The sequence below is a fragment of the Ascaphus truei genome, chromosome 3 (genome assembly GCF_040206685.1).
Source record: "Ascaphus truei isolate aAscTru1 chromosome 3, aAscTru1.hap1, whole genome shotgun sequence".
Taxonomy (NCBI): Eukaryota; Metazoa; Chordata; class Amphibia; order Anura; family Ascaphidae; genus Ascaphus; species Ascaphus truei.
In genome coordinates, this window is record NC_134485.1 from 403,402,322 (window position 1) to 403,424,927 (window position 22,606).

Sequence of the window (22,606 nt, forward strand, 5' to 3'; positions counted from 1 at the left end):
AACATGCTGAATTAATTGAATGTAGCACATGAAATAAACACTGGGATTTTTACACATTGTGGGAGTATGTGGGAAAATACTGACAGTGACTTACCAGCTATCAGCGCATGGAGTTCATCATCCAAGTTTCGAACCCATCGGAGGAAGCAGCTGGTGCCCTACACAAGGAGATTAAAAATAGGACTATGACTTCAATGCCTTGGATGCAAAGACTTGCAATGTCCTCAAAAACCAAACACTGGATGAGGTCTTGCCAGTAATGTATAGAGCGGTATAGCTATAGTACATCTGCAAATAATACCTTTCCATATAAAATTCAGCATTCTAGTGCTGTTCTTCATTGCACTGGTTTCTTACTTTCATGTCATTAGTCACAAGTCCCTATTGTATCTGGTGGTTGACCGTGTTGTACAATTGATCATGAACTGACACTTGACCATTCCTCCAATATATCTTTAAAAATAGGCACAAAGAAACTCAAGTTTCAAGCCCACAAACTGATACACTGCACTTGTACAGTTTACAAAGTTAATTCTAGGTGGGTAAGAAAACTGTCAAATACAGGTCTCAATGCAAATATTTGTAAATTGATTCGAATATGTATGCATGCATATATGTCATACATACGCACAAACAGAGAATTTATGTATTTGAATGTAAAAAGTTCAATTCATATTGAGTCCAGTAAGTCTGAATTATAATTACATAACAGGCATAATAAACCTTTTCTGTCATTAAAATAATATAATATTAACAATGGTGCAGTGATACCAATGAGCCTCCAGAATGTTGAGAACAAACTTATTTGTTATCTTCACAAACAATATTGGGGAAAATACAGCTACAATATTAATTGTTGAAAACTGGATAAAGATGTACCTGATGAAGAACCCAACAAAGTTTAAAAGCTTATATTACAGGCTGGGCAGTTTACTCCAGCCTCATTGGCTGCTACTGGGTAATGCAGCCAATTAGAAGGAGGCGCCAGGAGCAGGTGCCTGGAAGGCCGGCACCAAGCGCAGGAGTATGAAGCATGCACACGGAAGAGAGCTGTTAGCAGCGGAGGTGAGGATTGCTGTCTCTGTCTTGTGGTGTTTTTGTGTGTGTGTCTGTCTGTCCTATTTTTTTCAGGGATGGACTGTCCCATTTTATTTCTGTGACTGTCCTCTTATTGTATGTGTAGTTGTTTGCACTATTAAAAAAAAGTAAAATGTGTAAGTTATTGAAAGATTCTTAGTAACAAAAAAGTATGATTAATTTCTTAGGAGAACTAATGCACTACAAAAGGCCTTGCAGTGATCGAGGATTTAACTAACTATTCATATTTTGGCGTCAGGAAGAAAATGAACAGAATAGTAAAACATAGGAGCCTAAAGATTCAACTCGACTTGACTTACCATTATAAACTTAATTGCAAAAACAACCCTAGCTGATTTCTTACATTTCCGTTAAATAACATTAGAGTTATTCTGGATTTTGGAATTCGCACAAAGCTTACCTTATAAATACTGACAAATGATCCCAGAAAAGCTCCCAATTGGAAGTTTTCCTTGTTGTAAAACAGAGATAACAATCTGGAAGGTTTTGTAAACAGATGTCTAAACGTGGATGGGATGCGAAGGCAACACTGGATCAAGTAACCAACACTAAACATTCGGATGAAACCCTGAAAAAAGAAGTGTATTTAAATTGTCATTATTATTTTTTCTCCTAACGGTGAATTTGTAGAAGCAGTTCCTCCCCTCTGCACCCCCTTCTCATAATACATTGGAAGGAGCGGGTTTCTCGATCTTAACAGTGTTAATTTCAGTTCCCACTGGTTCCTAAGATACTTACTGAGAAAAGGGGCCACTGGTACTTCCTTGTATTGTCCCCTGCATCCCACGGACCAATAGGAAGTCGTGATGATGCATGACGTTGCTGCTTCCTATTGGCCCTTGTAAAGCATGAGATTTAAGCTTCCATTGTGTTCCCCCTGGAGGGGACGGTACCAGGGCTACCTTTAATGATAAATATCTCGGGAACCAGGACATCCACAGAGAGGAAATGCACTAATTTCAGCTATGGGGAAAATGCTTCTGTTAATTTAACAAAAAATCCATCCCAATTTACTAAAAACTGTACAGGCATACCCCACTTTAAGTACACTCACTTTAACTACACTCGCGAGTAAGTACATAACGCCCAATAGGCAAATGGCAGCTCACGCATGCGCCTGTCATCACGTCCTGAACAGCAATACCGGCTCCCTACCTGTACCGAAGCTGTGCGCAAGCGGGGAGACTATAGAGCCTGTTACACATGCGTTATTTACATCAGTTGTGCACGTATATGACGATTGCAGTACAGTACATGCATCAGTAAGTGGGAAAAGGTAGTGCTTCACTTTAAGTACATTTTCGCTTTACATACATGCTCCGGTCCCATTGCGTACGTTAATGCGGGGTATGCCTGTAGTAAATTCTGGGTTTAAACATTTCCACAGCTATACATTTCTTGTTGTTTCTAAAACAAACTGGTATTACTAATGTGTGCTAAAAGACAAAATTAACGATTACCTCCATCTTTATACTTTTATAGAACAAATATATATTAAAAATATGATATTGTACATTATTTTATATGAGCACTTAAATACTATATAGGTCACATTATCTAAATAAATCTACATGACCTTGAAGGTCCAAATATATGAAGATTGATAAACAGCTTTCAGGCTCCTGTAATAAAAGATAATGCACCATGACAAATTAAAACTTGGAACCAACAAAAAAAAGTGTCACCACAGCATACAACAACAGCACAGCAGAGATTATTATATGACTGAAGTGCTTAGTTTACCATACAGGGAGAAGGAGTGGCTCAGTGAGTAAAGACACTGACTTGCACTGAGTTTGAAGCAGGGGAGCCTGGATCAGTGTCAGCTCCTTGTGACCTTGGGCAAGTCACTTTATCTCCCTGTGCCTCAGGCACAAAAACATAGATTGTAAGCTCCACAGGGCAGGGACCTATGCCTGCAAAATGTATCTGTAAAGCGCTACGTAAAACTAGCAGCGCTATACAAGAACATGCTATTATTATTACCATACCACACAAAGATCGTTCAGTGTAACTGATCAAAAAAAATCACATACATCTCTATTATTTCGGTATGAAGTCTCTGTTTTCACACATTAAAAAATGTAGTACTAAAAAAAAAGAAAAAAATCATATCTGGATGTTTTCCCAAAACACAGTACAATGTTCAGCCAGACATGGAAAAAATAATTCAATTGATATCATCAATACTTTTTATTTTGCACAATAATTTGGAAGGGGGTGGGGGGTTGGAATTCTTAGGTTCCGTGTCAGTTCAGCTAGGAATGCAAAAATTGCAACTTGAATAAGTACTTGATTAGTAGGGAATAACTTTCCTATTTATGCTATCAGTCCCAATAAAAATGGTATCCCGCTACTATTGAAGTACTCATTCATTTTAGAAAAATTGCTTAAAAGAATTTTCAACAAAATTTGGAGTGCTGGTGTAGCACAAAAAGGTTCTATTTGATTTAACTTTTTAGATGCAGTATTAACGCTAAAAGATGGTATATTGTTTATGAGCAGAAACCATGACTGCTGAAATGCACTACCTCTCATAATGGTAAGAGGAGATATCTTAGAGTGTCAAATATGCTGCAGTTAATTTTATTGATAACCAGTTTATCAAAAAGTTTTGGCAAAATCCTCACGTGACAGTCAAAATGCTGTCAGTGGTGATAAATATTGCTTACGTAAACCATAGCCAGTCTGTGTAAAGGACTCCAGATTCAGGTTGCAGTTCTTCCCCCCCCCCCCCCCAGTAGGTAAACAAGCTGACCCATATGTTAACGTCTCTGTTATACTTGAAATAATCTTCCACCATTCTAGAAACTGAGTACCTTTTAGGAGCTTATTCTATATCAGCCTAAGTGACAGATTGTGATACAGGAAATCTAAGCGCAAACCCAAACTATATTAAATTAATTAATGGTAAAAAAAAAAAAAAATTATATCACCAAGAGGAGATGCTGCTGGTGTTAGGAATTTCTCAATCCCTCAAGGTAACAGCTGGAGGAGTACACGAAGCGCAAGAACTCCTCTCACAGGTGGAAATGTTTTTCACAGGAATCAGGTCACAGTATATGTAGCTTATGTTAAAATAAAAAAGATAATAATAGTGCAACACAGTTTTAATAAATAAACAAAACTACAGCAGGGAGCTCCAGTCCACTCACATGCTCCAGGATTAAAAACAGCTGTTTAACCACTTTGGGTTCAGGAACGACGCTGCTCTGCTCTGCTTAGCCCTGCTGGATAGAGTCCTCCTCGTGTCTCTCACTTCCGCACTCGGGCAGCGTGACGTCACGGACCTTCTCCTTCCGTCCTCCACTGGTAAGGGAGGAATTGCCCGGCTCCGTAGTCAGCGTGAGCGCGAGATTTAAATCTTTCAGCGGGGAGACACACAGGAATCAGCTATCGGCGAGGCAGAGGGTCCAAACTGCTTCACAGGTCACAGCGCAAGTTGTGATAACCCTACGCATTTCATCCGAATGACCGGACTTCTTCAGGGGTGTCACCTCAGGGTTATCACAACTTGCGCTGTGACCTGTGAAGCAGTTCGGACCCTCTGCCTCGCCGACAGCTGGTTCCTGTGTGTCTCCCCACTGAAAGATTTAAATTTTGCGCTGATGCTGACTACAGAGCCGGGCAATTCCTCCCTTACCAGTGGAGGACGGAAGGAGAAGGTCCGTGACGTCAGATGCTGCCCGAGTGCGGAAGTGAGAGACAAGAGGAGGACTCTATCCAGCAGAGCTAAGTAGAGCCGAGCAGAGCTGCGTCGTTCCTGAACCCAGAGTGGTGAAACTGCTGTTTTTAATCCTGCAGCATGTGAGTGGACTGGAGCTCCCTGCTCTAGTTTTGTTTGTTCATTAAAACTGTGTTGCACTGTTTTTCTTCTCTTTTCTTTTTAACATATGCTGCATATACTGTGACCTGATTCCTGTGAAAAACATTTCCACCTGTGAGAAGAGTTCTTGCGCTTCGTGTACTCCTCCATAAGTGACAGATTGGGCTGTCTTCAATTGAAATTCCCCATTGAAATCAATGGGGAATTTTGGCAGAAGACAACTTGATCGGCCGATTCGGCAGATATAGAATAAGCCACTTTGGGCATAATCTTTAAGTCTGACCAAATATCTTTTTTTTCCTGTATCTGTTACCTCAGGTTATATTTTAGCTCCTTGCTTGTTGCCAATTGGCACCAATGCTGCTTTTTAAAGTACTACTACTAACAACAGGAGGCTGGCAGTTTGAGCAGGAGAAGTTGAATGACAATGAGGTACATACAGTAATGTGACATTTGATATAGCACTTTTAGGACAAGGAACTCAATGCCAAAATGTACTGCACAGTTTTCTGTATGTTATTGCCAAATATTGAAAACTACCAGAGACTTTACGTGCGAGAGCCAGGTATTGTACAGATCTATTATTTTTCAGAAAATTGTGTATGATCTTGTTGATAGGGTGTGCAAATTTATTAGGGCCGGCTTTAGCGTAGATCAATAGGTGCAGTCGATCAGGGCGCCAAGCAATTGGGGGCGCGCTGAAGGACAGCGCCTATCGATCTACCCAAAAGCCGGCCCAGGAGCAAGACTGAGGAAAGACCTATCACCACATGTATACGCGGCCATGGGCGGCCTCCCCCTCTGGGACCTAAGTAACTGCGTCGCCATCATGGAGGGATCCAGGTGATTGGATAACAGCAGCACAGGGCTCCCTCGCCTGCTCAATCACTCACACCTTCCGCTCGCTTAATGGCTCTCGCGACTGCCCATCAAAGCCGCATGTGGGCGTGCCCCGAGAAAGCATCTTGAGCAAAAGGCGGCTAAGGCTGCTGCATCCTCCCACAAATGAAGGGGAGAGGGAGAACCGGGTTACCCACACCATCTGATCAGCAGCTGCAGCATTAACAGAGGTGAGCATTCCTTCAGCTTCTCGGCGGCGGGCGCTGGCTGCCACATAAGGCTTGTAATATAGTGCGCGCGTGCGCTACCGTGTGTGCGCGTCAATGATACTTGCAGGGTGTGAGTCTGGCGTTGCTATACATGAGACGCACGTGCATGGCCGTGAGCGTTGGCGCGGCAGATCAGTATTATTTGTTATTTATATGATTGTCACATGTATTACTACTGTGAAACGCTATGTACACTAATGGCGCTATATAAATAAAGACATACATACAAAAAAATTGTATTTTCGTGCTGCTGCCGCGCCCCGTGACGCTGTGAGCCAATCACTGTGCAGCCCAATGCTGTGATGTCAGAGCCACGCCCCCTAGCCACGCATTTCACCGCTTGCCCTTAGAAACTAAACGAGCATGCCACGTGCACACGCACCAGCGCGTACTATATTACAACCCTAACACAGTGCTGCCTGGCAGGTGCTAGGTACTCTCCTCTGCAGCCTGTCTGGATCAGGGGTTTGTGAGGGCGGTTAGTGCAGTGTCCCCAGTCCCTGCAGCATAGAAGCCACTCCCTGTGTGTCTGTGTGTGTGTCTGTGGGTCTGTCGTTCTCGGGCAGTTACAGGGAACCCCTGTTGGGAGTGTGTGTGGTGGTGTGTGAACTGTAGTTTCCCCCCTGCTTAACCTGTTTTCTGAGGGGTGGGTGAGCTGTAGTTCCCCCCCTGCTTAACCTGTTTCTTGGGGGGGGGGGGGGGGAAGGGAAGAGGGGAGCTGTAGTTGCCTCCCCGCCCCCTGCTTAATCTGTATTTTTGGGGTGTGAGCTGTAATTCCTCCCTGCGTAACCTGTATTGGATGATTCATGCAGATCCCTGTTGATGGACAGTGCTGCTCATGAACGAAATCCCAAAGGGCTTTCATGTCACAATCTGCCTGTAGTTTGCACTTCAATCTTGTTAAATTAGAGTGTCATACTTACTATAGGGAGGGCTGCTTCAGTTCTCTGTGCAAATCCCCCCTCCAACCAAAAGACTTATCAAAGAAAAAACCCCACTGACCACAAGACTTGTTTCTTTATAAGTCTGGTGCTGTTTTTCGCACCCACTAGTAACCCCAGTTTGGCAAAACCTTGGCTAAAATACCCACCTCATGCTTTCATATGCTGAGGGATGATTCAAAGATGTTTGATTAAAACACTTCTTTTTATTTATTTGTCAATGTATTGCAAGGGTGCGCAAACTTCCTGGGTTGCGCCCCCCCTGCAGAGTCAAATGATGCTTTGGGGTCATGTGACGTCACGTTGTAATTGAGACGAGTGGACCACGGAAGCCAGGTAAGTGAGCCGAGCGGCCCACGCCCCCCAAAAAGTCTCGTGCACCCCCAGTTTGCACACCGCGGAAAGCGGAAAATATTGTACACTAAAATCCCAAATATAATTCTGTAAAAGCGAGTAATACCCGAAGAGACAAATGAATCTTGTATATTCTAGCAGAGACCACCACTTATCCTTTAAACACGACTTGCCCAAGCAAAGTAAAATACATTAGTTAACAAGGCAGTATTAGATTCATTTACAATACTCCATATATATCGTTGGGGAACCATGTTCACCTGCTTCATTTTTAGCATTGGGACAAAAGCAAATTGTGCGCAAATAAAAGTAGAGGATGCACTTGCTTTCCTGCCATTTTGCGGATACACGGCGGCGACGCATTTCCAGAAGCAGACGAGTGGTTCATTCAGTCAATTACTCCACACCTGCGATGCACTCCGCCCCTGCCTATCAGTGGACAGCCTATGTCTGATTTCTCATTACCCTGCAGCTGTGTGCTGCTATTACCATTGCCTGCCCTTTAAGTACTGAGCAAGTCGTCCCACAAACTGGCTGAGCATAAACTTCTATTTATGTACCTGTGCTTGCTACAAGCTTTTTGTTGCTGTTGCTGTGCCTTGCCTCGTCTTTTCGTTGTGACCTCAGCTCGTACCTGTACCTTTGCCTTCTCAAACCCCTGGACCTCGGCTCGCTTCTACTAGATTCCCGCTCTCTCCTCTCCTCGACCACGGATTATGACTACTCTCCACTCTCCAACCCGAGTACAGCAAGAACCTTGATCTACCCGAACTCTCCTACCCTGACCCGGCTACATGACCCTGTCTCCACAATTCGGACCTGGTCTCACGGTTGTAGGTCGGTGGTTATCTACATCCCCACCTCAGCCTTGCGGTCGTGTTCTGCTTGTGGTGAGCACCCGTTACACCGGCATAGAGATTATACTAAAAGCCAAAAGATTGTATCACAGATGTAGCAGGACTTATCATTCGTAGAACCGCATACAGTCCTGTGACTGCGCCGAATGTGGTCAGGAAGGATAACGCTGCAGGAGGTCCCATTGAAAAGAATGGACCCCCACTGCTCCATTATAGCAGCCACATTCCCCAGCGGCTTGGCTTTCCTGCGTTTCACACGCAGCCATGCAATTAGTAAGGCTAGCTACATCTGTAGTTCACCAAGGGAAGAGGTGTAGAGTGAGAATAACAGTGGTACCCAAATAAAAAGAGGGAGTGAAGAGAAGTTGGATAGGAAGGACGTTAGCCAGGAGAGGGCTGCGTCACGGAAACCAATGGAGTGGAGAGTGTGCAGGAGAAGGAGGTGATCAATGGTGGCAAAAGCAACCGAGAGATCGGGGGAAAATTAGTTAGAAGTGACCATTAGGGGTCTATAAACAATGCTTATAGACATGACAGTGGAATCCTGAAAAGAAAGATGCTATATATATATATATAGTCATTAAGGCAGTTGGCACCCACGTGGAGTTGGAGATGTTGGTGCTTATCCCTTAGAGGTAAGATAGATAAGCTATTTTCAATGGACAGCTGTGCAGGAAAAAAAGAGACAGCACACAAAGGTAGTAGTTCAAAAAACTGTATTGAAGTACGTTTCACACAAACCGACATTTCGGTCCTCACAGAGGGACCTTTCTCAAGGGAGTGACTCCCTCGAGTTTTAATACAGTTTTTTGAACTATTACCTTTGTGTACTGTCTCGTATGTCCAGTGAAAACTACATACATATACATATACATATACATATATATATATATATATATATATATATATATATATATATATATATATATGTATAAATAAAATCCAATTTCTAGAAAGATTATGCTCCAAGCCCTGCTGCGTTCTACAAAATTTCCTTAACATGGCCGCTCATTCATTCTGTGTTTACTTGCTAACATTTAATACATTTTAGGGAATTAGTGTCCCTAAGAAGGAAACTGAGTAGCCATCACGTGCGTAAAGAACTTTCTTTACTAAATACTTTTCAAGATATTTCCAGCACATCCTGCATTCTGGAAAGGGTATGTCATTTTAGTAGCAGTGCTGAATAGTAATGGAACTTAAATGTCCTGTTTTAAGCCAAGAAAGGATACCAGTTTTGAGGGGATTAAGCATATGATTCGTGTTATGTTACAGAACATCTCAAAGCTCCGTGTTGTAGGAAATCGTTGTAGACTCATCTTATCCAGTATCACATAATTCCCTGCCAAAGTAGTCTTCCATGCACATAATGTCTTTCAGATGTACCCACATTGCAACCCACAACTATGTAACAACTCTAGGGTAACCAAAGAAAATTCCATAAAATGAGTATTATTGCCCTATTATTCATGTATATAAAGAAGAAGAAAAAGATATAACCACGTAGGATTTGTTTATATATTTTTTCTTCTTCATGTTTTCAACATGACAGAAGCATTTACAAAACAGTTGTATCAGTAACCAATGGATTTTCAGAATCAAAGCTAGTATATATATTTAGTTAAAGGTACATTTCGTTCATGTCACAACTTTATTAAACAGAACAAATAAAAAAAGAATGAAAATCATATTTCCAAACTATAAATTAGAGTGCGTTTTTTACCTCTCTTGTGGTCACAAGTGATCCAATAAATATACTTTTTTTTATTGGATTCACCTCAGGATCATTGTTTTTTATACCTTTTTGTTTATTGGTGGTGCTCCGCAGCTTTACCACTCTTTACTATAAATTATATAGAACCACACAATATAATATATATATAAAAAAATATATATATGTATATATATATATATAAATACACAGTGGTTGACAAATCACCAAAAAATCTACTCGCCACACAAAAAAAATCTACTCGCCACCTAGTACCAAACGTGTGCTGCTTGGGCCAATATTTACTCGCCGGGGGTTAAATCCACTCGCCCGGGACGAGCAAATGTATAGGTTTGTCGAACACTGTATATATATATATATATATATATATAGACCCATTAAGGTCGAAACAGCTGTCTGTGGGTGGGTTTACTGGCTATTCTTCTTAACCCTGGCTGCGCTTAAAGCTGTGACCATGCAGCATGCTTAAGCCTATAGGGAACCATGTTTAAAATGGTTTTGAAGCAAAAAGTGGCATTGTGTGCGCATTTGCATGTCATTTCCCAGAATCCCTTGCTGCAGTGGAAGTGCTGTGTGCTGGGTGATAATGGTGAAAGGCGGGGTTGCAGACTTGCCTAAGACATGCAAATGAGCATACAGTTATATTTCCATTTGCTATGTAGAAAAACACCAGGGGAGCGATATTACCTTAAAAAAGAAAAACACTACATAGTGCAAATATTGTATGTGGTAGGAAACGTTCATAAATAGTATCTCTTTTACAGAACTATTTTTCTACATTACCAAAAGCTATGTAATAAGTCAGCTTTGTCAAATTGACATTTTATGTTACATAAGATCTTTTGCAATGTGGAAATACAGTACTGTATATGTTCTATTTAATAGTTTTCAGGTTTTTCTTGTGTAACACCCCATATATATGTATGCATATATACATATGTATAAGATGGATGTGAAGCGCTTAACTGCCACACCAACAGCACAGTGTCGAGTGCAGTAACAGCCAGTACCCATTGCCAATTCCAGTGAACAGAGGAAAAGGGTAAGGCCATAGGACCCAGCGGATTTGTGATGTCGCAGCAGCTGCACTGTGGGACTACACAGGCAGGGAGGGATGAGATGCGAGTCAGACCCATGAGGAGAGAGAGCAGAGAGGACCAGCTCCTGAGACGGGGTTGCATTCTATCCAAGGCCCAAGTGAACGACAGTTAAAGGAGGCGGCGAACGAGAGAAGAAGCCATTGTTATATCGGAGTGCGCGGGCCAATAAACAGCAGGATCAGCGAGTCGTGAGCAGCCAGAGAAAGACATCTGGGAGATCGCTCCAACAACTCACCAGTATCCTTTGTCCTACCAGATCATTTACCTAATGAAACAATCTAGGCATATAAGTAAAGAATGCTTAGCTGAACATCTGTGTTGTTGCTAATGCTCCCCAGTATCCACCACTTTTTTCTGTTCCATAAAAGTCCTGAGAGAGCTGCCCCCCAGAAAATTAGAGGGGGAATGTTTCTGTGGAGGTGTCAATGTACCTGACAGAATGGAAAAAAATAGCGATTATCAGGACCCTCAGCACCTACTGTATAGAGAAGTTCAGCTAACTAAAATCCTAAATAGTCTCACCCAATCATTGTTTATTTTGAAGTACTGTATTCTTTCATTTAATTGTAAGATTCATTATTTAATGTTCTGTAAATACTCAGTGAATTTGTGTGTTTGAGTTTCTAAGAGCAGCTCATCAGTTGTTTTTCCTGCTTTAGCTATGTCTTCAGTCAGGGGACAAAGTTTGAGGTTTTTCTTCACTGTGCACTGTCCTTCTCAGACATATTGGATTCCCTGCCCCGTTTCTTGACTGTCTCTTTCTTTCACATTTTTATACAGATTCGGAAACTGTTCAGTCGTAGAGACATTTCTATAGCAACTTATTTATTTTTATTGTTTTAGTTCATTAGGTATCGAACTATATTAAGCACCATGTAGTAGGTTTGGACACCCAAAACTGGAAGTTCTCCACTTAGCAATTCTTTATAATACCAAGCAGTCTATTCAAGCCGCTATAAAATATGGTGTGAAGCCATATTTCCTTTGCTCAGGAAGATTACAAGTCCATTCAAAGGGAATTAGAGTCCTGAATAAGGCAAGTCAATAGTCATCAGGTGCATAAAGAACGGTTCCTCTTTACTAAATATTTTCCAAGAACATCCCGCATTCCAGAAAAGTTATATACTTTTAGTAGACATCAGATCAGTCTCAAAATGGCCAATCCACCTTTTTTCCGGATCACTGAAAATCCACATGGCAGATCAATAATCCACGTTCAGATTTTTATTAATCTGCATTTAGATTCAATCCGAGGGGGGATATGGGATATGGGATATGGAGTGTTGATTCTTAAAAATCCACCTGGGTACAATTGTATCCAATGGCAGATGAGGATGAATCCACTCAGATTGTTTAATACCCAATCCACAGACAGATTTTACCCCATAGAATGGATTTTGAAGGGAAAGCCTGGGAAATTCCAGGGGAACGGATTTTGATAGATCCGTCTATCTCTGGCTTTTAGTAACCTTCTGAAACCTTCTTTAAAAAAGGATGGTTATTTATTTTACATTATCTTAACTGGAGGGTCCCTTAGAGTCAATGGTGGCTGAAATACTGATAGTTTTCTCCATACAATATTGCTGTGGTGATGTGCTATGGTGGCCAATAGAAGGTAGCAATGTCACCAGGAGATGCAACCATAAAGGATTCTGGCTTAATATCTATGTCAATTTGATCTTAAAATTGTTATGCTAAAATACCCATGAGGTAATACAGCTCAACCCCGTTATAACGCGATCCGTTACAACGTAAATCCGCTTATAACGCAATGCAAGCGTGGCTCCCAATTTTCGTATTTATGAATACTTTACAACACGATTATTGGTATCTTAAATACTTTATTGTACAATGCATACAATGATACATTATTTCTAACGCGATCTGCTTATAACGCGATGTGATTCTTTGGACCCTAAGCACAGCGGTATAAGGGGGTTGAGCTTTATTTACATAGGGAAAACATCTAGACCAGGCCTGCACAACTCCAGTCCTCGAGGGCCGCAAATAGGCCAGGTTTTCAGGATATCCCTACATCAGCACAGCTGGCTCAATTAGTGGCTCAGTCATACTCGACACCGGGAATTGAACCAGGTTCCCCTGAAACAATCTCAGTGTCAGTCAGTGACTGACTGAGCCACTCCTTCTCCCTAATGGAAGTAATGGATCTAAATAAAGCTCAACCCCATTATAACGCAATCCGTTACAACGCGAATCCGCTTATAACGCGATGCAAGCGTGGCTCCCAATTTTCGTTTTTATGAATACTTTACAACACGATTATTGGTATCTTAAATACTTTATTGTACAATGCATACAATTGTACATTATTTCTAACGCGATCCACTTATAACACGATGTGATTCTTTGGACCCCAAGCACCGCGTTATAAGGGGGTTGAGCTGTATGTAGTATATGATTTATTGTTTTTAAGTTACATTTACAGTATAATAGGCACTCTGAGAAACAGGTTTATTGCATCTTTATATCTTCTACTCCTATAATAAAATAATCAATTATATGTATGCTTTCCCCTATTAATAGGCAAAGAAACAAAAGAGGGATCAGTTGATATGCAGTAAAATAATAGAACAAAAAAACCTATAAAGTTTAAAAAAAATAAACAACCATTTAAGCTAATGAATTTTTAATTCACCAACATTTAATTAAAGTATACCATTTTAGTATATAACAGTGGGAGGTTTTAAAGTAAATATTTCTACTTTCTAAAAGTTATTTCATCCCAATTCTTGTCCATAGACGATATAGAGATCTTCCTTATATCCTCTTTGCAAATTTCCCTGATAATAGCTTTCACATATTTGTACAGATGCAGCACATTTGAAAACAGAATTTGTGGGAAGTTATTTTCCTTTAAATATAGACTGCAATTGTAGGAATATAAATTACAATATAAAGTCCCCCCCACATTTTTTTCATCCCTATTAATGTAATAAAAATGTAATAAACTAAAATGTGAGTCTAAGCCATATTGTTATTATTATTACATGCTAATTTGATTGATTATACTTCTCATTCCAATTATCTTTCATAATATTCATGCTCCTGGAACAGGTTATTGGCATAAGAAGTAAAGGACAACTTAAAAGCTTAGATCAATTACTCATAGCTGTTATGTTACATGGATCTTCAAAGCAATGTACTTGCCATATCTGGCCTTGTTCCCTGTATGTCTTGTTATTGTTTAACATTGTTTATTAATCTATGTACATTTGGACATCATCAACATACCTTAATGCAGTAAGAGATACAATTGTCTTCATAATGTTTACAACATCTGTGTCTTGGCCCATGTTTGCATCTAAACACAAAATCCTCGGTTAGAACAAATATGCATTAAATAAATAAAAATGTGTGCGTGTAACAAGTAAATAAACATAATATCCTTTTGTCCAGATCTCCCATTTAACAACACAGTATTTTTCAGAATAAATACATATGGGCAGTTATGCAAAATGTATAGTTGGAGTAAAAGGAAGAAAGACCATACTGTAAATGAAAAGTGTGACCAATTCCCAGTTACAGAGCAAATACACTAACAGGCACCAAAGAGGAACAATACGCATACGATTTATACTGTACAGTACAACTATACTGAAATCTCATAATAGTTTCAATGTTAGGGGTTCGGTATCTGTGAAGAACCATCTCTGAAGTAGAACACCAAGGTTTAAGACCCATTGCAGCTCTATTCTATCAGTTATATTTTAGGAAATGTTGAATAGTATTGATGTTAAAGTTAACAAAATTACCATTTGTTTTTGTATTTCTGGTCTGTTATGCCGTGTCCATAAATCTTTTTTTGCAAATGGTATCATATTTTGAGCTGTCATATTACAGAGTGAGTGGTAATCTTTTCAAGACAGCAAAATGTGACATTTTATACCAGTACTGAAAACCTTCATATTCTTGGCTCAAAAATGCAACATGATTGCACAGCCAAGTATTTGCCGCTAAATAAAAAAAAAATCACTCATTAATAGCCAGTGCCAAATTTCTTAGGCGCTTCCAAGCGTTTACAGTAAAGTACATTGGCCATAAATCATCACAAAAGTCACTGCACAGCCAAAGTGGTAAGGGAATGTGATCATGCTTTAGACTTCTCTATAACTAAAAAGAAGCACATGGGAAAAAAATACACCAAAGTAAAAAAAAATTCTTAACCTTCATTATTGCAGCAATAAATCAAACTAATAAATAGGGTAATAAACATATGACTAATATATGAAAAAAAAAAGTTTAACATTTCAAGGCCCCTCATCCCCACCTTCAAATCTTAGCTAAAATCGTAGCACAAATGACTACACCACATTATCACCAAACATACCTACAGTACTCATCCTATTTTCCCTACAATTAACCTAGATTTGTACTGTAAGTGTTAAATTTGATTATTTAGTGTTATTCTTGGGTTGCAGAGACTCCTTTTTAACTACCTTTAACACCTACGGTATCCGCTTATTTGAAATTGTCTATACTTCGTGTTGGGTACATAGTGTCAGCATACAGTACCAAAATAAAGTAGTAATATTACAATTATATTACTATACTTCTGATGATTATGTTATCTGTGCGTAGTTCACAGCATCAATTATTATTGTTCTGAAAAAGATTGATTTGGCTTCTTACAAAATCATTTAACCTTTGTTATATGGATATCATAACATAAAAAAACGATTCAAGCTTATGCAATATGTATATACAATACTGAAGAAATACTTCACAAGCAATTGTTACAATAATAATATTTCGATTAGTTGACGGGTATGATACCATTTAGTAGACCAAAATTAGAGTGTACAGAGCTTTCGAAACCCCATAAATTTCTTCTTCAAGAGACGGCTAAAAGGTATTACCACCTACAACAAATCTGCATTTCTCCAGAACCTATATGGCTACTAGAACTTTGAACTACAAGAATAATATTTACAAAGAAATCGCTAATAGAGAAAAATCTACGTTTCAGACAAACCTTTGTTAGGAACTTAAGAAATAGATTTACTCAAACTATAAGAAGATATGCAACGCTTTAGAACAGGATAGCTCAACGCCAGTCCTAAAGATCCCCCTCCTCCCCTCCCCCCAGGTTTTAAGGATATCCCAGGACAGGCACAGGTGGCTCAATCAGTGGCTGACGGAGTCACTGAATGTGCCACCTGTCCTGAAGCTGGGATATACTTAAAACCTGACCTGGTGGGGGGTCTTGATGACTGGCGTTGAGCACCCCTGTTTTAAAATAAGGGGATCTTGCAACAGTTCACTCTATAAGCTTGACATGTTTTTTTGTTTTGTTTTTTTATAATTATCAGTTTGAATTATGTAAGTGGCTTTGGCTTGTGCTGGGTATTGCTACTTAATTGTAGGAACATACTTATTATAGTAAACAACCCCTCGCAATGCTTTCTCGGGAAAGGTGAGATGGATTGCACAGTTACCAGAGAACCAGCAATACTTACATTGTGTCCACGAGTTTTTTTGCTAAAGCAATGATATTCATTCTTCTGGAAACCTCCTCCCGGTCCTTGATCTTTTTTTCTACTCTTGCATACACAGTCTCTGGCAAAAATGAATGTGCTGGGATTTCTTCCTTTCCCACAATGAATCTGAGAAGAAAAACATAACAGAAAATGAATTCCTTTCAAAATGAAAGATGACAATGTTTTTTTTCCCCTTCCTGAACACTGTTTAAACCTCTCTGTGGAGCATTTTAGGCTGCGGTCCCAGTGCGTTCTACAGCGCACGCCTCGGCACAAGCACCGCCCCCCAATCAGTCCGGTCCCAGTCCCTACCTCCGCGCGTAAGGTGCAGCCACGCTCTACGACGAGTTCTCTCAAATACAAAAAAATTGGATTTGGAACTCGTGACGGAGGCGTGGCCACGCCCCTGCCCCCCAATGAGGGCAAACCAGCCGCGTGAGGTCATGGCCATGCCCCCGCAAAAACCCCCGCCACGCCCCCTCCTGTCGCAATCTCTCCCTCTCTCCCAAGACCGCGATCTGCGGTGAAGCGCTGTGCACGAGCTGCCCCCCCCGGCTTCACCAAAAATACTGAACACAATGGTGAAAGGTGCGACACGCTCGAGACACACACCTCTAACCTCTCTTCACTCCATGCTGTTTCCTCCTATCCTTGGCGCCTCTCCTAGGCTCTTGACACCTCCTCCTCATTGGCTGCATTAGCCAGCCAATCTGGATGGAGGAATTGCCTGCACCCTAGAAACAGCCCTATTCTCTTCCTGCTCGGGGAAATACCGCTGCCTCCCATGACGGGCAGGTGACTATGTCAAGAAAGGTAACACCTACATGTCCAGTATTACCTCTAATGTTTTACTGGACAGAATGTCCAAATACAGGACAGTCCGGTTCAACACTGGACACCTGGCAACCCTAGCCCTGCACTCCAAGTCACACCTAAGTAAAGGCATTAGAGATAAGAAAAGTATGTGTAATACTGTATGTAAGAAAGGAAACAGTAATGATTAACGATCAATGCACTAATTAATCCGCTTACTGTCACAGGAGCAGATAGTACATTACATGCAAATAAAAATGAAAGGGAATTAACAAACAGACTAAAATTCCCAAATTTTGTTTTTAATCTAAATCAAAATAGAGGAACAACAAACAGCTCCCTCTATAACAGCACTTTGTACAAAGACAGTGCCTTTCCATTTCAAACAACTGCCAAGTGGCAGTGATGATTAGTCTTTAATGACCCAGGATATCAATACAGTTCGTTATAATAACCACAATAGCATTAATAAATCTGTCAGATTCCCCAGAAAACATGTGATGACGTTGTACCGTAGTACATTATGTACACATCCTGCAGTGCTCAGTTTAAATGCAAAAGTAATGAACACCTTCAAGATTATGCCATTTTCTGACACTAAGTAAGATTAAAGGGCTCTTGAAGGACCGAGCAAAATAAATGAAAGAGAACACAGGGTGTGTGCTGGATTACTGATATTAATCTGCAGGGAAGTTAAAAGCTTTATTTTGGAGGAGGAGGAAGAGGAGACAGAGATCGCCAAATGAAGAAAGCTTCCTTGTCAAGAATAGTGAGTGCAAACTACAAATGTCAACGCGTTGGTATTATCCTGCCTTATTTTACATGTTTACTAAGCGGTCCATAAAACAACTTCTGGCGCCAGAAGTGAATAGGCCAAAATGTGTCTTCGGGGGCTGGAAGGTGTTTATAGCATACCATTATTTAGTAAGTATGGAATGTAGCCTTCAATCCTATATACAGCAAATTAAGTTGATCAAGTTAGAGGTATGGTGATTGTAAACTTGAGTCTAACACGAAGATGACTGTTCAGCCAAGGTAGTTACCCAACAAGTACTTAAGTTATCTATATAGTGCGCCAGTGAACACAGCTTGGTACATGGTAGGGCTTAAAGAACTACCCCCCATATGAACAGCACTGAGATTCAGCAGCAACTGCATAGCTAATGGGGCTATGTTAAAGAAATGGATGCTCTTAAAAGGTATTTATCTTCCACAGAGTAAAGACTAGCCAATGTTTATGGGTGATTAAATGTGCTGTACTGAAGATATGGCCCATTAAAGTTTCCAGCTTGCTAAGGCTGCAAAAAATAATGGCTTCCTGAGTACTCATAGGAGACTCTGCAGGAAACATAGGTTACATACTGTACTCCCCTATCTACTTCTTCAGGCAGAGAGAGCAGGACTTTGTACACAGGCATATAATTTACTTTCGGGTTAAGTACTGGTATACTCTAACAGCCACATTAATGTGTTTCTATAGGATCATGGAAATGTAAACATTATGACTTTAAAAAGAAATACCATTCTAGGAGTTAGGGGATTATTCATTACACTGTGAGTGTGCGGATCAAAGCACTTTGCTATGGAAATTCGAATTATTAGTAAAGTTAATGGGATTTTTTTTATGCAGTAGTGCCCCGATCTGTACTATTGTAGTTTAATGAATAACTCCCTTTGAATTTAAGGCCATGGATTATACAGAAAAACGCCATCGGCTCAAAAACAAAATACATCAATCCAATTCAAGTCAATACACCTGTCGCAGCGTGCGCGCCGTCTGGAGCTTCAGGGCGGACGACTGGAGAGGAGACAGAGGATTTTGTTATTGGCCGTCGACGGTCGCGTCACGTGAGCGGATCAGCCAATGAGGGCGAATTGCTCATGGCCACGCCTCCGCCACTGTTCTCGTCTGTCTCCCTGGTATAATCAAGATGCCACTCGGCGGCAGCACAGGGTGACGTCACAGGATAGCTCTGCCACCCTGCAGCTCTTGGTATAATCAAGGCCTTACTTGTTAGTACAGTATGTGTTAAAAAAGAAAAGAAGAGACAGCATTGAACAAGTTACGACATACATGGTGTGGGTGGTGATGTATCTACTTACTTAAGTGCTGAAAAGGCAAATCCTTTTAAGCCATCTTTGCACCTGCAAACAAAAGAAACAGTGGTTTAATCTTTGTTGACATCCTATGATAGGTGTTCAGTATAGACCACTGTCCTTGTTTTGTTTATGATGCCTACTATCCAACACACAAAGTCAGATCATTTGATTGGAATTAGCAAAGAGTTTGAAAGCAAATGAATTAAATATTTTAAAAAGGAGAATAATTTTGGGAAACAAAATAAATAGTTATTTTAAACTTTCACCAGAAACACAAATGCAGTGCCTCGTCCCACACATTCAGTACCTCACCAAATTGTCTAACTTCCAACTCGGCAATAATGACGAGACATCTTTTACAAAGCACCAAGTCATACTGACCACCGCGATTTCTAAACTCATGTGTAACTTCTCCCCAATACACCATCCCTATTCCACACATGACCAATGGCTCCCCATACAGCCTCATAACCCCACACCTTCCAGATATCCTTATCTTTTAACCAAAACATCAGCCTAGGCCTGTAGTCCCGACAAAAAAAAAGTGAATCTAAACCTTTAAATGGCAAGTCCATGGCATCAGGATTACAGGTTTGCAGCCATATGCTTACTTTGCTGTGACTAAAAACGTGGTGACAGTGGCGCTCCCTCAAAATGTTACAAATGTCCCCTGAATGGGGTAAGGGCTAAAATAAATGAATGATGGATAAAATAAAAAATTATACTGGCCCTGATTTGCTGTGACCGCAAAAAAATGTATTTGATCTGTATTATTCGTTTCTATGAGCAAGCCCCCCCCCCCTTTTTTTTTTACCCATTGTACTGTACAGTATAGTATAGTACTTTGTTACTGTATATGTTATTTTGATATCATTGTAATCCATGCCCCATTGTCCTACAGTATATAGCAAAACATCCTGGTACTCTAATAATAAAGTATGTTCATTATAATACAAGTACTGTATACATGATTCTTGTATTCATAAAAAGTTATTTTTAATAAAAGAACCAGAAAATTATTCTCTCTTTAGGGTAAGCTCCATTGTTATTTAACTATGTAGAAAATAGGATCATTATTTTAGAACTCTTCATTCAGATTTAGGCTATATTTACTTAGCAGTAAAGACTGCTTAAAATATAGTACTTTGGCGGTTGGGGGGGGCGGGGGTTAACTGCCACTGACTTGATATCCTCTTAGCGTTGTGGGGTCCTTCCGTTGTTCTGTGCTTTTGCATTACTGCAACAATAGCATTTACCAATAGATGTCCCCATCTACCATGCAAACAGATGCTTGAGATTATTATCCGAGATGTTATGTACCATCGTGATTATACTGGCGCAGAAAGTCCCTTGTTTGACTTTCGTGCCAAATTTTGTACTTTTATAAGGAGTTGGAGGCTATGCAGCAATAAAATATGAGCAACTTTGTACTCTTTCTGTCACGCCTGTCTACAGCAGGGTCAAACTGGGGTGCATGCATGGAGTCGCACAGTGCTCATATTTCCCATGTGCCCAGAGGCATCATAAACGCAATGCTTTTACCATTTTTACAACTTCTGGTTTATAGAAAATATGAATGTCTGACCCTGAAATTATGTGTAGACAGGCTTTTAGTCTAATTTGAATCAATTTACATCAATGTCCGGTACAAATTATAACTTTGGGTCAAGTCTTTGTGTATAAGGAAAGACCCATAAAGCAAAATAAAAGTTGTGTAGTTGGGGTCCAATGATCTAAATAAATAAGATTATGGGGCTGCAGGCCAAAAAAATGTACAAGCGTTGCACTGCGATTTGTAAGAGGGATACACTCCAAACAAGTGACGGTTCACTTGTTATCAGTGTCTCCTGATATTTTAAGAATATAAGTCATGTCTCAATATAGGCAGGCCAGCTGTATTTCTGTACTACGGGTTGCAATAACATCATAGGTTTGCATCATTTGTGAGTAGGGAAATTTGATTCGTCCTGTCAAGTATCAGAAACAGTGACATTTTGTGAAACTGCCTCTTTTGCTAATTTAACACATTTGCAAAAAAAAAACCATATCAGAGATGCAGAATTCCTATCAATTTTCCTGAAATTAGTCTTACGATATTGATCTACATGCAATACAGCTGTGTAACAGTAACCTTTAACCGACGAGAAACGTTGTTGACTTAAATGTTTGTTACTGTGTAGTAACAAGTCGTTTTAGTATATAATACTCACAAATATGTTACACCTGAGTTCAGTATTTGTTTCTTAACGTGGCAATGAGCTTGGGAAAAAATAAGTTGGTATAAATTCTGAAACATTGTTGGCCTACAAAAAGTATGCACAATATATAAATAAATTCACTTAAAGATGAAACTCTACTTCTTACTATTATTATATATCCTTAAAGTATATCTTGATATTACAAAGTAATTTGTGAAGCCTATTGCAAGAAAAACGTTACTAAAGCATCTTGCAAGAAAAACCTCCCCGTTTCAGGTGTATTATAGATTGAAGAAAAAAAAAAAAGGGTATTTGAGACACAAAAATGTATGTTCTAAAAGGTGTATTATACTGTACATGAAAGAATACAAAAAGATGGCCAAACACTGCAGTTCCAAAGTGGACTATCTTCAGGACGGTACAGTATAATACGCCTTTTTGAATATCAATTTTGGTGTTAAGTACCCTTTCTTTAAAAAAAAATAGTTTGATAGCACCCAGATGTTTTTATATTGAACTAGTAAAGGCTAGAAGCAGTAAATGATCAGACTGTGTATTAAGCGCCTAACTAGTGTACAAGGGTTATCCAAGCTCTTTTACTCAGTGTTTAAGCTGCAAACGGTGTTCAAATGTTTACGGAAGAAAAAGAAGTAGCTTGGGAGAGAAATTGCAAATTCATGACAGCAGGAGGGGAGAGAAACCGGACACTCAGATTCAAGAGATTTACTTGTTCAGCAAAGTAGTGGCTTCTTGTAACAATCGCATATCCTGGAGCAAAATTATTTCCAAAACCGTTTGAAACACACGTAAGGATTGTGTATTTTTTCGAGCCATTAACCAATACCATAAGTTCAATAAATTCCTGTGCCGTGTGTGTTTACCGTGTAATTACTTCAAGCTGCAAGTTGCTGAAAGTATGCATATGTATATTTATTATACAATAGCCTGTTTTGTTTTATTGCCCAAATTCAACTAATCTA

At 40.0% G+C, this 22,606-nt stretch overlaps 1 protein-coding gene across 1 annotated transcript in view; it reads right to left on the reverse strand.

Annotated features, from left to right (window-relative positions):
* TMEM135 (transmembrane protein 135) overlaps nt 1-22,606 on the reverse strand; it is a 420,640-nt gene that overhangs the window by 15,065 nt on the left and 382,969 nt on the right. The window contains exons 7-11 of the mRNA XM_075592564.1: nt 19,432-19,473; nt 16,495-16,641; nt 14,270-14,339; nt 1,499-1,666; nt 95-158 (exon numbers count right to left, since the gene is read on the reverse strand). Coding sequence (XP_075448679.1) covers nt 95-158; nt 1,499-1,666; nt 14,270-14,339; nt 16,495-16,641; nt 19,432-19,473 — 491 coding nt within the window. The remainder of the gene's footprint in view (nt 1-94; nt 159-1,498; nt 1,667-14,269; nt 14,340-16,494; nt 16,642-19,431; nt 19,474-22,606) is intronic.